This window comes from Patella vulgata, chromosome 5 (genome assembly GCF_932274485.2).
Source record: "Patella vulgata chromosome 5, xgPatVulg1.2, whole genome shotgun sequence".
Taxonomy (NCBI): domain Eukaryota; kingdom Metazoa; phylum Mollusca; class Gastropoda; family Patellidae; genus Patella; species Patella vulgata.
In genome coordinates, this window is record NC_065883.2 from 18,289,276 (window position 1) to 18,306,757 (window position 17,482).

The 17,482-nt window shown below is 34.1% G+C and overlaps 2 protein-coding genes across 2 annotated transcripts; one reads left to right on the forward strand and one right to left on the reverse strand.

The window, feature by feature from the left end:
• The first annotated feature begins 115 nt into the window (after positions 1-115).
• LOC126820967 (DNA-directed RNA polymerase II subunit RPB7) lies at positions 116-9,240 on the forward strand. The gene is made up of 8 exons (XM_050549196.2): positions 116-190; positions 1,329-1,438; positions 3,165-3,324; positions 3,643-3,693; positions 7,122-7,187; positions 7,744-7,815; positions 8,084-8,117; positions 9,132-9,240. Exons 1-8 carry the CDS (start codon positions 179-181, stop codon positions 9,143-9,145), a joined length of 519 nt encoding a protein of 172 aa, XP_050405153.1. The 5' UTR covers positions 116-178; the 3' UTR covers positions 9,146-9,240.
• A 2,678-nt stretch (positions 9,241-11,918) lies between these two features.
• Positions 11,919-16,607, reverse strand: LOC126821571 (trichohyalin-like). The gene is made up of 3 exons (XM_056100940.1): positions 16,571-16,607; positions 14,165-15,468; positions 11,919-11,930 (listed from the first exon to the last, which is right to left on the reverse strand). Exons 1-3 carry the CDS (start codon positions 16,605-16,607, stop codon positions 11,919-11,921), a joined length of 1,353 nt encoding a protein of 450 aa, XP_055956915.1.
• Positions 16,608-17,482: the final 875 nt, after the last annotated feature.

Sequence of the window (17,482 nt, forward strand, 5' to 3'; positions counted from 1 at the left end):
TGCAAAGGTAGTGATATTTACTTTATCTTTGGTATACCCATTTAATAAATTTCGTAGAAAAAATAACATGTTGAATTATTAAAATTAATTTCGATTCGTTTCTATTTTCAATATTGAAAATTAAATTATTAATGGCGACTTCCATTACCTTGTGAAAGCGCACATTATATTTTCTAAAATGTTTTATCACGTAAGCAATTTTATTTAGATATCCTTCATCAATAAGCAATAATGAATGGATTTTATCCAAGCCTATGTTTCATTTATTTTTACTTGTTGCTGCTTTCAAGTCTTATACAACTAATTATTTTCAAAAGTAGTCGAAGTGCCAGTGGGCCAGAAATTTTTTGACTTGTTGATATAAGTTATAATATGTAAAAGGCTTTGCCTGAGTAGAGCGAAGCTGATTATTGTTGTCAAGTATCAAACCTGCATAATTAAGTGATGCAAAAAATGTTAAATAATTTAAATTTAGACCTAAATTGTATGATGAGTATTGGATAAATTACCGATTAATTTTGTTTAAAAAAAGAACAAAAGAGTGTGAGAATTATATATGTGACGTCATTGATTAGACGCTTAATCTCGCTTATACACGATTTGATAAAGGAGAGGTAGCTCTGACTATGGTGACATCCCCATTGCCTGTTTTGCGCAGTGCATCCGGTTCTGCTCTTGTGTTACCGGAACTGGAAAAGAGCTTTTCTCAAGCACCGCGCCTTGCGTGATGCTTTAGAGCTTTGCTCTACATGTATATTAGTTATAGACTTGTAGTTATATTGTTCCAAAGGACTGAAGTTTGTCGTTTATTAAGAAATATTTATTTATTTCTGTTATTTCTAAACGTTTAGCCTTTCTCTACTATTTCCCATTGCAGTCAACTGTCCTTGTTGTAATTATATTGGACTGTTGGTGCCAATACATGTATATGTAATTCTGATACTGATACCAGCATACACCATGCCAATGTATCTATCTTTTAGTGGTTTATTTTAATGTCTGCTTCAAACAATAGTGACATCACAGATAATATAAGACATCCATTTGGAATTCAGCGAAGAGTAGACTGCTGTTGTTGAAAAGTTCCCCTCATTATAGCACACTGCATGGACATGTCACATGCATGGTGTATCCATCTTCATTTAGCCTAGTTGGGGCAGAAAAGTAGCTCATTAAACCCCATTCTATTTCATTTAATATCCCACTGATAACTGTTTATGACTGAATAATTTGGTATTAGCAATAATCTTTTAATGGATATTATTAGTATTACATCCTGAAGACATTAGACAAGAATTTAAAATAGATTCTTATCTGTTTACTTTCAGGTTTCTCTTGAGCATGAAATTCTTCTCCATCCTAGATATTTTGGACCCAATCTCTTAAATACAGTGAAACAAAAATTATTTACAGAAGTAGAAGGAACATGTACAGGAAAGTAAGTAACAATTTAAACCAATCTAATTAAAATACAGATCTATATTTCGTTTCGTTTTTTATACTTTCGATGGCCTACACTACATGTAGTAAAGACAAGTAAAACGAAATTTTGAACTATAAAAACGAAACGAAATAGGATCTGTATTTTAATCAGATTGAATTTAAAGTAGAAAAGTCTCTAACTCAATATCATCCAAAATCTTCGACATTGAAAACACGATTTATTTGTCAGTTTAAATCAACATTGATGTTGTGATCTTACCGGGAAAAGATGGCCTTCTGATATCCATTATTTAAGACAAAATAAACATTTTACAATTGGTAGACGAATCGTGTACCATAATGCATTTCGGCGCTATTTGTCATAAGGGACTCGAAAAACGAGGCTAGGCATATTCCACAAGTCATGTCAAACGGTGACGCTATATTCTTATCTGGAGAGCATGCCCAATAAATACTATCGGCGTAGACTGGAATAACCAGACGCTAGAGATTGAAATTTGATTGAGAATACTGGCGTATTTCACCGAACCTAACTGATTAGAAATTACAGTAAAAACAGAAACGATTGAATGTAAATCAATTTATATACATTCATATTACATTATTGTATGCGTTGCGACCCATTTGTGTCAATTTCTAGGTCCCAAATATTAGCGACTTAGCTCCTCTAAACCATAATGCATCACCAGAAGACCAATAATTTTTTCCCCTTATTTAAATTTAACAAAAATGAATGTTAGAAAGTGTTCTTTACAAGTACTTTGGACTGTTAATAATCCTGGTATAAATGACCTTTTGAACTCATGTTTATTGTAGTTATTCTTCAGTCATTGACTGACATGTCTAAGATGATAAAGATGGTGGGATCTAGGATGAAATGAGTAGAAAGCGATTTGAACTTTTAAGACTATTTTTTATTATATGCTCACATTTGATTTGTACATACAGGTACATGCATCTTGTTGTTACCATTATCCGTCTGTCTGTATTGTGACGACTCTGCACATGACAGTTCTTGTTGGATTTTTATCAAACTTGCAGCAATCGTTCAGTTAGTTGTAACTCGTAATGTAAGGAAGATTAGAACTATACCGAAATTTGAAATTTCAGGGATAACTCTGACCTATACATGTATTTATTCTATTTACAAGTTTCATACATATTAAACATACATTATGCAAAAGCTAAATCTGCCTATTGCAGGTTTTTCTTTAGGCCTGAAATGTTATCTAAATTATTAATTAGACATTAATTAACTTATCCAGACTGTAATCAACTCTCAATGGCATCGCTAGCCTGCGATATTTTCTGGATTAGAATCCTATCTGCTGCTTAACGCTCATTGATGATTGAATCAAAAAATGGATAGTTGAGACTATGTTTTTTGTTGTACCGACTTTAATAATGATGATCGAGGCTAGACCCAAAATTCAATCGCTAAAATCTCGGTTCAGAGTTGATCAATTTGATTGAAACTTTCAGCAAATTGCCTTTACATTATCTAGTTTTTAACAATTATAGTGTGAATTGCCAGCTCTCTATCTAATCTCCCATAATGGATCTTTAAGCTCTTCCTTTATGTCCCAATGAACTATTTCCGCTAATTTGAGAAACATCATTAAAGAACGCTGACCTGCAAAGTGGTCTAGATATTTTAGACAATAGACAGATCTACAAATCAAGATAATGGCAATATATGTCCACATTTTTGTTCACAATAGGTATGGTTTTGTTATTGCTGTGACAACCATTGATAATATTGGTGCTGGTCTAATTCAGCCTAGTCGAGGTTTTGTACTATATCCAGTAAGATATAAAGCCATTGTATTCCGACCTTTCAAAGGTGAAGTATTAGATGCAGTTGTTACCCAAGTAAACAAGGTAAATATTAGCTAATTTTAGCTGCGTGAATATGCCAGTAGAATTAGTAGTGAGTTTCTAGACAAAAATGCCTACCCCTTCTTGCATCAATAAACTTTTAGCTGTGTGAATTAGAAGTGTATCCAGGAATTATTAATTATATTCCAAGTTCTTTATGAAATACAATGGTACATGTTATTTAATCTGGGTTCTGTTAATTTTTAAGCTCTCTAATCAGAAATCAATGCATTTGAGCAAATTACCATTGCTTGATAACTATTATTTTGAACAATATGATTTTTTAAGTTTCTCCAATAATTTTCTGATTCACTATTTTAGGTTGGCCTATTTACAGAAGTTGGACCATTATCTTGCTTTATTTCTCGACACGTAAGTTATAACCTTTTAAACTATTATTTACCAATCTTTTCATTTCATTTATACAATTTCCTACAACTATACTTCAAATTCAAAAATGTTAATGTTGTCTATGTTCAGGCTGGTATGGGATGAAACTCCCAAAAAATATACAGACCACTCAGCACATGATCATCAACTTCCCTTTGTTAAGTCCCATTCTCTTCATCATTAAATGGGGAGCCTCGATGGCTAAGTGAGTAAGACGCTGACTTGCTAGCCTGAATGTCGCATGTTTAATCCCGGTGTTGACCGAGAAAGTTCATTTAGATTTTACGACATGGTTGTCTTTGTCAGTTCTGCAGGACGGAGAGCCTGACAAGAATGGCTGTCTAATTGTTCGGATGGGACGAAAAACCAAGTTCCTGTGTAGACATTGGCATGCACGTTAAAGGATCCCTTGGCAGCTGTAATGCGATATAAGAGTAGGCCGCAGCACCTTTGTCTGTCTGGGCAAAATTTCCCTCATAGCACACTGTATGGTGTATGCCGTCTACATTAGCCCAGTTGGAGCAGAACAGTAGAACGTTAAAACCCATTTCATCATTAAATGGGATGGCTGACCTCTTTCTGTATTTTAACAATAGATGCATGACAATAACAGCTGCTAGAATCAACTTTTAAAAACATTATATGCCCCTTCATCAAATTTAATATTTAATTTAAAATTTTGTTGGAATTGGTATTAGCTATTTTGTGTCTTGCCTGTCCAAGAAAAACACAATAAAATCCTGGTATTTTATCTTACAGCTTTTTGTTTAAAGGGCATAGGGTCACCCTCTTTGGCTGCTTTAAATAGCCAAAAATGATTCAAAGAGCACATATTGATGTAAAGGGAATATAATATATAAAGTGATTTATATTCAATTTTTAAAAAATTATTGTAATATCTAATGAATTGTGCTCAGTGAAATATGTGAATAGTCCAAATTATTTTTATACGCCCACATTTTCATGTGGACGTATATTGTCGTCGCCCCTGTCCGTCCACAATTGTTTGTGAACAGTCTGCAGGTCACAATTTTTATCCGATTTCAATGAAACTTGAAATATAGGTTTATCACCCTAAGATCTTGGTTCCTTTCGATATTGGCATCTATCGAACCGTAACATAATGGATTATGGCCCCTGATTGTACGAAAAATCACGTTTTTGGCTTGTGAACACTGTAGAGGTCACAATTTTTATCCGATTTTGTTGAAACTTGAAATGTAAGTTTATAACCCAAAGATCACGGTTCCTTTCGATATTCGCGCATATCGGACCATAACTTCCTGAATTATGGCCCCTGATTGTACGTAAAAACGCGTTTTTTATCTTGTGGACCCTATAGAGGTCATAATTTTTATCCGATTTAAAAAAACGTATTATTATATCACCGTTAAACCCTAAGGATGGTTGAGTTCGAATTTCGTGAAAATCAGCCCAAAACTGACAGACAAAATGGCCACCGTTCGTTCTCAAATTGCGTAAAAATATGGTATATCAAGGTTGTGGACCCTATAGAGGTCACAATTTTTATCCGATTTTGTTGAAACTTGAAATGTAAGTTTATAACCCAAAGATCTCAATTCCGTTCGATATTCATGCATATCGGACCGTAACTTCCTGAATTATGGCCCCTGATTGTACAAAAAATCACGTTTTTAGCTTGTGGGCCCTATAGAGGTCATAATTTTTATCCGATTTAAAAAAATGTATTATTATATCACTGTTACACCCTAAGGACGACTGAGTTCGAAAATCGGCCCAAAACTGACAGACAAAATGGACGATTTAAAAAAAAACGTGTTAATATATCACCGTTACACCCTAAGGACAGCTGAGTTCGAATTTCGTGAAAATCGGACCAAAACTGACAGACAAAATGGCCGCCCTTCATTCTCAAATAGTGTAAAAATATGGTATATCAAGGTTGTGGACCCTATAGAGGTCACAATTTTTATCCGATTTTGTTGAAACTTGAAATGTAAGTTTATAACACAAAGATCTCGGTTCCTTTCGATATTCGCGCATATCGGACCATAACTTCATGAATTATGGCCCCTTATTGTATGACAAATCGCGTTTTTAGCTTGTGGATCCTATAGAGGTCATCAATTTTATCTGATTTAAAAAAACGTTTTATTATATCACCGTTAAACCCTAAGGACAGTTGAGTTCGAATTTTGTGAAAAATGGCCCAAAACTGACAGACAAAATGGCCGCCGTTCGTTCTCAAATAGCGTAAAAATATGGTATATCAAGATGGTGGACCCTATAGAGGTCACAATTTTTATCCAATTTTGTTGAAACTTGATATGTAAGTTTATAACCAAAAGATCTCAATTCCTTTCGATATTCACGCATATCGGACCGTAACTTCCTGAATTATGGCCCCTGATTGTACGAAAAATCACGTTTTTAGCTTGTGGACCCTATAGAGCATAATTATTATCCGATTTAAAAAATCATATTATTATATCACCATTATACCCTAAGGAAGACCGAGTTCGAATTTCGTGAAGATCGGCCAAAAACTGACAGATAAAATGGCTGCCCTTCGTTCTCAAATAGCGTAAAAATATGGTATATCAAGGTTGTGGACCCTATAGACGTTACAATTTTTATCCGATTTTGTTGAAACTTGAAATGTAAGTTTATAACCCAAAGATCTTGGTTCCTTTTGATATTCGCGCATATCGGACCGTAACTTACTGAATTATGGCCCCTGATTGTACGAAAAATCGCGTTTTTAGCTTGTGGACCCTATAGAGGTCATAATTTTTATCCGATTTAAAAAAATGTATTATTATATCACTGTTACACCCTAAGGACGACTGAGTTCGAAAATCGGCCCAAAACTGACAGACAAAATGGCCGCCCCTCGTTCTCAAATTGCGTAAAAATATGGTATATCAAGGTTGTGGACCCTATAGAGATCACAATTTTTATCTGATTTTGTTGAAACTTGAAATGTAAGTTTATAACTCGAAGATCTTGGTTCCTTTCGATATTTGCGCATATCGAATTGTAATTTCCTGAATTATGGTCCTTGATTGTAGGAAAAATCACTTTCGTTTTAGCTTGTTTTCTATCCATCTCTCGAAAATGTGGGCGTATCCTGCCTGGCAGCTGCTGGTTAATATTATTTTGTTGTTTGTGAATCAGCCATTACTTCTGTATTGTCTTGTAGCATATGTTTTTCTTTGCTCATTATATATGGTACCCGTTACCATTAGTGTAGCCTTCTGATTATAAAATGTGTATTGTATAATAATATTCCCATTTCCATAGCAAGATAACATCATCAATATTGAATTCTAATTCGTGTTTTTAATTTCTCTATTATGGAAAATAATGAGATAGAGGCTTAGTTTATTTAATATATCAACACTACATGTACACATCTCTATTTTCAGTCTATTCCAGCTGATATGGAATTTGATCCAAACTCAAATCCACCATGTTACAAAACAAAAGATGAAGTAAGTGATATTGTTTAATTAATTGTTTTATTATATGTAAGGTCTATTTGTATTTGAGTGGTCAAAGGGTAAACTATTTTCAGAGGTGTATCTGTAGTGTTAGTCACATTTATTTAAATCTGTATAGGTACAGTGTAGAGCTCATCTCATAAATTATCAAACATAACACCCCTTTAATATAACAATAGATTAATCAACAGTGATCAATTCGAAGATAGATGCATCAGTGATGTTAGGTGAATCCCAGATATAAAAGAGAGAGAGAAATAGGGTTTTACGTCCACTCGACACAAACTAGGTCATTTTGGAACTAACATAGGGTTCAATTGTATTTTAATAACTCTCTTGCGCGTAGGGGTCTTGAGCAGTGGGAGGAAGCCGGAAGCCCCTGGTGGAAACCCACAAGGTTGGACAGGCAAGTAAGGCAACCCTACTTTGTTTGTGCCGAGTCAACAGTTTCCTCATTATCTGATTAATGTCTGATTTGTTTAGATTATTTATAAGAAAGTTAATGTTTCATGATCATCTTTTCAGAAATTATTTTGATTATTTTTAGGATATTGTGGTACAACAAGATGATGAAATAAGAATCAAAATAGTAGGAACTAGAGTTGATGCCAAGGATATAGTAAGTTTTAATATATATATCTATTACTGTGAAGTTAACTCTAATTAAAGAGGTTCTACAATAAATATACAAATGAACTATTGGAGTTTACATTGAGTAAGGTGCTGGCTCTACATATCCAAACGAGAACTGAATCACTTGAAGGATTGTATTCCTTTAACAGATTCAACTTTCTAACTATTTTAATTTGCATGGGATGTAAAATCTCTTGAACTTTTTTTATTTCCTCATCACTGTACTCTAAATATCTACTTTATTTTTTTGACAGTTTGCTATTGGTACATTAATGGATGATTATCTAGGTAGGTTTAGGTTTTATTATCTTTATGTCTGATGTAATTAGTTATTCTAGTTTTCATAGTCAACAGATAAAACACTGTAACATGGTATCGTTTAATCTTGTTTATTTAGCCCTAATTTCTTTCACATTCATTCATTCAAAAATATTGGTGAGAGAAAATTCACCCGGATTTGTGGTTTCCCCTCTTGTCAGTGGTGCAGGAATGATTGCCTGGAAAACCAAGGCTCTGTGTATACGTTGGTGTGCACATAAAAGATCCTTTGGCAGTTGTAATTCGATATAAGAGTAGGCCATAGTACTACTGCCCGGGCAAAATTTTGGAACAGTGATCGGGAAATTAAATGCTTGCAAATTAGACACTCATTATCAAAATTAAATGGTCAGCTTTAAACTGGACACAAATACAAATTAGATGATTTGGAGTGATTTTAGACGATATCTACATATTTTCAAACAATGTGAAAGAAATAGGGGCTAAATATGCAAGATTAAATGATGCCTTGGTTACAGAGATAATTGTTACCATGATAATATCAGTTTTGCCAATGTACACATAACCGTACAAACAATAAAATTCACTTACAATTACCCTGAATGAAGTCTTGCAATAACACTGTCTAGAATATTCAAGTATCAAAATTAATGAATGTGTCAAGGAATGTAAAAATATGCATGTCGTTATAACTGAAGAAAAAAATAAGTACAGAATTTGTATCATTTTCCTAGAAGAAAAGGTCAGCAGACAAATATTAAGGGTTATAGAGACACAGTGCTCTTTTGGTCATAAATGATATTAAATACCAGAAATTAAATTATTATCTTTTTATTGGGTTTTTTTTTTTTTATTAACTATTATATTATGAGACCAAATATGATCCATGCTATTGACCTCTTCATTTATTTGACCTCTTGAGAAGAATATTATGGGTTAATTATGATAAGAGAAATATTTGCTTGTCAACAAGAGAGGTGTTGAGGGAAATGTTTACTAATTACTATTTTTTGTGTATTGCAGGTTTGGTTAGCTAAGATCTGTTATTCCTGTATCATTACTTATCATCACTACCATTATGTAAATAAAACATCTGTATTATAAAACAATAAAATAACTGTATATACAAGAATTTTAGCTTTACTTATACTTTTAATTATATAATAGGTGTCACCACTTTCTTCCTTAGATAATATTGATAAATTCAAGATGGCGTCTAAGACCGTCACCATTTCAAATAATCCCCAATAACTCCTATAATATTTAGTCTAGAATGATAATTTTGGTGTCTAACCGTACATTTCTTGGGTCCAGGAATACAATGAAATCGTTCATTATGTTGTGGGGTGATTAGATGATAGTAAAATCCAAAATGCAGAAAATATTGCCCTTTAACTGATTAGTGGCCGCTGAGGGCCATTATTTCAACAAAACAACTATATCTAGAGATAAATTATATATTTCTGGATAGTAAAATCCAACATGCCAGATAATATGGCCCTTTAACTTCTTAGCGGCGTTTGTGGGCGATTATTTCACCAAACCAAACTATATCTAGAACAACTATATACTTCTGGACATAGTACCGTAAGAGTGATAGGATAATACCACATACATTCTTGTCAGGGGTTCTAGGACCACATGGGTCGGCCCTGAAAAGGGAGGCATAAGCTGGTTGTTGAGCATTTAAAAAAAACCAAATTCTACCCGCAAAATAGGAATCTCCACAAAACATAGTAATATCCAATTTAATCCTTTAGTCGTATTTCTGGCTGCAAACTGTGACAGCACAAGCGCACAATACTGTATATTCTAAGCCATCCCTAGTGCAGCTACATGAGCAGTCACTCTTGCATCCACATCTGATGAGTCACATAACAGACTTCACCGAGCAAGTTTAACAGCTGTAATGTTTTCAATTTAGTGTCTTCCCTTGCATAATGTATGTTTAAGCATACCCGGCCCAATGTAGTGACACAACTTTTGTGTATCTGCAAATTATTTCAGTCGATCAAGTTAATCAAGCAGTCTTTTGAACCAAATTGGAACGACCATTTATACAGGTTCTCTACTAGCTACGAGAACGTAACTAAAATCGCTGAGATACACTGATTTGAGAGATTAAGGTTTGTTATCTGGTTCTCTACTTGTGAGTTCCCTTTGTATAAGTCGAGCCCTGTCTTCAGACACCAAACCTGCTCAGTTTTAAAATGTTGGACAAAGCCAACTTTTAACGCTTCGGTTTAAAAGAGATGATTTATACCCTTGTCAGGTAGTTGGGTGCAGGGCCTAAAATAAGTTCAAATTCTCGTGGCACTGATTCTGTGCCCAACGGCGAGCGGCGGAGGTGCGAAGTTCAGAGCTGAAAAACGACATCTTTGAACAATACTAGCGCAGTTAACATAGGAGTTTATTTGACTATGCGCAGACTTTTTCGCATGAAAACTTGCTCGACCCTGCAGGGCATTTTTTCTGGAAAAAACTCAATGTCGCTTGCCCACATTGGTTTTTAGGCTGTGGTGGATCAAGCTCCGGTTTTCCATCCATATTTCAATACTTAAAAATCGCAGAAATTTAAGTCAAAACAAAACTTGTACAAAGTAAAACTGAAATGACGATCAAGGACGCAGCGGATCGGATACCAGGCCAACTGAAAAGCATGTCTAGTGAGCTGATGTGGCTGGCGCTCAGTCGACTCATCCGAGGGAGTCGATCGAGCGCCATCTGATCTGATCTGATCTGATCTGTGCAACTTACCACACCAAGAGGAAACACCCATTAGAGGTCAGGAGGCATCGCTACCTTAGTGTTTTTTTTATTTTATTTATTTTTTTTAAAAGTGCGTTTTTCTTTTTTTCGAGGCACGGGTTTTTGATTTCGAAGCACGTTCGTGCTCCAAAGCAAGTTATTTTAGACCTTGGGGCCGACTAATCACAGACTGAGTTCATTGGAAATCCCAAGACAGCTATGACCGGGTCTGACTAGCTAGTTACTTTCGCTTTCCACTCCACGTGAACGCCGATCAAGCACCCACTGTCGTGTTTATTTTAATATACCCCTTCTACTTTGCTGATTATTGATATATAGCGCCTATGCTTATTTAGCTTGATCGGACTACGGTTACAGAGATAAGCCCCGTTTAATTTTGGCGATCGGGCCAAATGGGCGTGTGTCAATATTAAAATGACCATAGCTCAGTAACTGCTTCATCTTCATATACGGGACCGGGGTGTTTTCGACTGCTATCCTGCATACTGTCATATCTTTAAACCACCGTGGACCCCTTAATTAAGAGTTAGTGAACATCTACAGGACAGTCTACACGACCTTAAAGTACAATGTTGCCCGTCTACCAATAATTTACCTTGAAGTACTTTTTATCAAATGATAAATCAATATATGGCTTAAGTCAGGGCTGACTTTACCATTAAGCAAAATAAACACTTGCTTGGAACGTTCACGAAAAATCCCGCTGTTGAAGTATATTTTAAAAAATCGCAATACAACGACTGGCTACCATGTAAATATATATGTTTCGTAAACTGAGTTTGGAGGATCTGATCAAAGACTTTAAAATAAAAAGTAGGAGAAGTTTTTCAAATAATGTCAATATAAACATTATTTTCAGTCGTAATTTCATTAATTTCGAAAAGAAAACTCTAATTTTATAGTTTTACATATTGAATGTTAGGCTTGAGTTATGAACAACACGACAAAGAGAGTTTAGTAGGGGAATTTTTTATGAGGAGGATCCAAATGAAACAAAACTTGATCACGTAACTTTAGTTTATGAGGATGCATATTTGACCATCACTTTGTTAACTACAATACTATATACATATACACATTGACATTTACAAGAAAGTTGTATAGATATTTAAAGTATTTTGTACATTTTGTGTATTATAAATGGATTTAAAAAAGTAAACATAAGTTTGATGGTCACAAACTGATAAGGAAGGGGTTATTAAAGTACATTAGTAGCTTGTACCGTATGTATAAAGTATACCAAAAGAACAGCCCTTTTTCCATAAGCAGCAGTGATGCGTGAAATTATACAAAATATTGCTGACAGGCTAACAAGACACAATTTTATGGAACACAGTTACTTTTCACTTCACACATGTTTCCAGGATGATTATCTCTGTGTTTTATTTTAGCAATGTAAACCATATTGGGATATGTACAGGTTTTATACAAATAGAATCTTAACGATTGTTGTAAATAAATAGGAGTTAGGGCCTACACTATTTAAATTTTTTTTTTTTTTTTTGGGGGGGGGGCGTCCAAGTATATTCAGACCCCCCCCCCCCCAGAAAAACATTTGGGGGATCGGACCCCCCCCCCCCCAATGTGTGAAGCCCATGCTCAAGAGCATCCATGTCCACAAGCTCAAGACTTCTTTCAAGTTCTTTCTTTCGTTCATGAACATAAACACATAAATCAATTATATGATCACATTAGCTTCTAACGCATCCCCAACGGATATAATGCGTAACGTAACTGTGGGGAATCTTTGAAATACAATCGACCTCTTCAGAAGATAAACAATGTTTATAATTTTCAAGTCAACCGGATGATAACCGTAGAGCAGGGTTTCCCCACAACTTATTCTGAACGACCAGCAGTGATCCGACCAGCGCCGTCGCGGGGGTATGAGGACCCTCCCCCAGAATGTTTTCAAAACATGATTGCCCGAAACCAGTTTTGCGAGCATTTCAGAAGAAGAAACTTACTCCTCAAATTCACAAAAAGGGATTGAAACTCAAAATCAGTCGCGATCCCATGGCAATTTAGCGACCGTGGCGAAAGTATCAAGTGACCCCATTTAAATTGGTTTCGCGACCCCACAAATGGGAACCCCGGCCCTAGAGGTCGATATTTAGTTGTTATTAAAATAAAACAATATTATTTTGTATTCGGTCAAGATATCCGAAAGGGATTGGGAAAATCGACTTAACCTATGTTGTAAAACCACTCTCCCTAAGAGTGTCTATAACAGTGGTGTGTATAGAGGGGGCGACGGCCCAGAGCATCCATTTAAGGGGGTATACGGTTCCATAAATGTATAAACACTTTATATATTGCGATTATATATTGCATACTTCATCTTTCTTGAGCTGCGATGCATTTGACCTAACCGATACATTCGACCTAAAAGTTTATCAGTTTATATTGCAATTATTGATAACTTGCATACTTCATCTTTCTTGAGCTGCGATACATTTGACCTAACCGCTTATCAATCAGCGATTTGATCGGGAATCAATGACACCGTTCTGTCAGGAATACAGTCAAATTGTAGCAGGGCCAGTATTGATTTCTTTCTCTTTATTTTTGTGGGGAGGGGGTGGGGCTTGGAATTGAACAGGACATTGATGATGGTTAGACGGGCGAAATGGTGTGTACCTATAGTTGTGTTGAAAATTAATCTACTAATGAGATTGATACATCAGCTACTCGTAAATATCCCGTTATTTTAAGTTATCTAGAAATATATCCCTGATTGACTGACCATAAAAACTATGACAAATATATCTACACAGGTATAATATCTATAATTTATTTATAGAACAACAATTTTTTTTATGAAATAAATACATGTATTTACAAATTTGTTTTATGTACATTTAGAGTCAATACTCTATTCAGTCTCTTTCTACAGCTTCCTCAGTACCTTCTGTATCTTTATCTTTTAAAAATTAATGTTTCTCATTTCTTTTTACCCTGCCCCTCCCCCTCCCTCGTTTTATTTCTCAATCTGCTTGTTTTTTAGCACAGCCACAAGTACACAATTTTCGAAGCCGTTTTCCCACTCTGATAAAAAATTTACGGAAATTGCTTTTATTTTTCTCTTTTTTGCCTTCTACAACTTTTGCTCCATCATTCTTCCCCTCCTCCAATTCCATTACTATTTCCGATTCTTCTATATCCCCCTTATCCATTCCCCTATCTTCCTTTTCTTTGGTTTGTGTTTTTATTTCCATCACATCGATTTCTTCTCTTAGTGCATTTATTTGTGTGTCTTGATTTTCCGTTTCTCTGTTGTTTTCTACTTTATATTCTGTTTCTACATCTTTTACTTCTTTATATTCTGTCTCTACATCTTGTACTTCTTCATACTCTGTCTCTACATCTTTTGCTTCTTTATACCCTGTTTCTACATCGTTTACTTCTTTATACTCTGTTTCTACATCTTTTGCTTCTTTATAATCTGTTTCTACATATTGTACTTCTTTATATTCTGTTTCTACATCTTTTACTTCTTTATATTCTGTCTCTACATCTTGTACTTCTTTATACTCTGTCTCTACATCTTTTGCTTCTTTATACCCTGTTTCTACATCGTTTACTTCTTTATACTCTGTTTCTACATCTTTTGCTTCTTTATAATCTGTTTCTACATATTGTACTTCTTTATATTCTGTTTCTACATCTTTTACTTCTTTATATTCTGTCTCTACATCTTGTACTTCTTTATACTCTGTCTCTACATCTTTTGCTTCTTTATACCCTGTTTCTACATCGTTTACTTCTTTATACTCTGTTTCTACATCTTTTGCTTCTTTATAATCTGTTTCTACATATTGTACTTCTTTATATTCTGTTTCTACATCTTGTACTTCTTTATACCCCGTTTCTATATCTTGTACTTCTTTATATTCTGTTTCTACATCTTTTACTTCTTTATACTCTGTTTCTACATCGTTTACTTCTTTATACTCTGTTTCTACATCTTTTGCTTCTTTATAATCTGTTTCTACATATTGTACTTCTTTATATTCTGTCTCTACATCTTTTACTTCTTTATACTCTGTTTCTACATCTTTAACTTCTTTAAATTCGGTCTCTACATCTTTTGCTTCTTTATACTCTGTTTCTACATCTTGTACTTCTTTATATTCTGTTTCTACATCTTTTACTTCTTTATATTCTGTTTCTTCATCTTTTACTTCTTTAAATTCGGTCTCTACATCTTTTGCTTCTTTATACTCTGTTTCTACATCTTGTACTTCTTTATATTCTGTTTCTACATCTTTTACTTCTTTATATTCTGTTTCTTCATCTTTTACTTCTTTAAATTCGGTCTCTACATCTTTTGCTTCTTTATACTCTGTTTCTACATCTTGTACTTCTTTATATTCTGTTTCTACATCTTTTACTTCTTTATATTCTGGTTCTTCATCTTTTACTTCTTTAAATTCGGTTTCTACATCTTGTACTTCTTTATACCCTGTTTCTACATCTTGTACTTCTTTATACCCTGTTTCTACATCTTTTACTTCTTTATATTCTGTCTCTACACCCTGTACTTCTTTATATTCTGTCTCTACATCTTGTACTTCTTCATACTCTGTTTCTATGTATTTTACTCTTTTACATTCTGTTTCTATATATTTTACTTCTTTATACTCTGTTTCTATATATTTTACTACTTTATATTCTGTTTCTATATATTTTACTTCTTTGTACACTGTTTCTATGTATTTTACTTCTTTATATTCCGTTTCTACATCTTGTATTTCTCTATATTCTGTATCTACATCTTTTACTTCTTTATACTTTGTTTCTATGTATTTTACTTCTTTACATTCTGTTTCTATATATTTTACTTGTTTGTACACTGTTTCTATGTATTTAACTTCTTTATATTCTGTTTCTATATCTATTACTTCTTTATATTCTGTTTCTATGAATTTTACTTCTGTATTTTCTGTTTCTATGTATGTTACTTCTGTATTCTCTGTTTTTATGTAGTTTACTGCTTTATTTTCTGTTTCTATGTAGTTTACTTCTGTATTTTCTGTGTCTATACATTTTACTTCTGTATTTTCTGTGTCTATATATTTTACTTCTGTACATTCTGTTTCTGTGTCTATATATTTTACTTCTGTATTTTCTGTTTCTATATATTGTACTTCTGTATTTTCTGTGTCTATACATTTTACTTCTGTATTTTCTGTGTCTATATATTTTGCTTCTGTATTTTCTGTTTCTATACATTTTACTTCTGTATTTTCTGTGTCTATGTATTTTACTTCTGTATTTTCTGTGTCTATACATTTTACTTCTGTATTTTCTGTTTGTATATTTTTTTCTTCTTTATACTCTGGTGCAGGTACATTCTTCATTTTCGGATGCGGTCCAAACATATTTGTACGAACTGTGTCAGTGTGTATCTTTATTCTGACCTCTGGTCTTACCAACAAATAGGGTTTGATATTCTCTGGTGGGGAAGTGCTGTTTCTGTACAGGTCCATCAGAACATATGGGCTGACTGAAAAATTAGAATAAAGATATGTAGATCAAAACAGGTGGTTAAAAATTAAATTCTGTTCCATCATATTTTTTATGTTTTAACATGGAATTCGAACTGTCATGGGATCTTTTACGTGCAATCCAATGTATACAAGGGTATCTCGGTTTTCCTTCCATCCGAACGGCTATACGTTGTCACTTACCAGGTTGTCGTGTACCATATGTAAACGATTTCCGCATCACTATCACCTGTTAACAAACCGTTGGAACACAACCCCGTGTCTCTGTTCGGTTATGGGCTGAGTCGTCTAATGTGGAAAGCTGTTGGGTTGGGGATATAAGAAGCATACCCGCTCTGACCGTACATGATACCCATATCTACGTGTGGTTACTTACTTTTCTTTTGATTTTTTGTTGATTTGCAGCCGCCTGGAATGACACCTAATAATACAAATTTTCTGTTTTTCTGATTTTGTGCACTTTTCTTGTGTATTTCAAATATCTTGCCATGTTTCAGGCAAAATGCTCTCCCTTCTTTTTTGAAGTATCCTGGCTCCAATCCATTCTCGAGGTCTTCGGGACATGTTGCTATTTCAACGTCTGAATTAAATAATAATAAAACCATGACATGTAATTATTTTAAATAAAAATAAAAAATAACAGCATGTCAGTCTCCATATGTTCGAGATAATGTGTCGACGAGACGTGAGAGCCGATTTCATTTATTTAGACATGGAAGTGCGTTTTAATCTATTTATTATATACGTGTGACGGTTTCAATGTCAAGTTAAAATTTGTGTGAAAATAATATAGACAGCCTAGCCATCTGGTATTTTTAGTTATTACATTAGTGAATTTCAGAAGGGCAGTGGTATCAGCTTCTCATTCAAAAACATTGAACAAGTAGTGCAGGTGAGAAGAAGTAATGCATTTTTTCTTACCTTCTTCATCTCCTGTTTTTATATCTTCAGTTTTTATATCTTCTGCTGTTTTTATATCTTCGTTTTTTATATCTTCTGTTTCCTTTTTTATATCTTCTTCCGTTTTAATATCTTCACTTTTTACATCTTCAATTTTAATATCTTCGGTTTCTGTTTTTATATCATCAGTTTTTA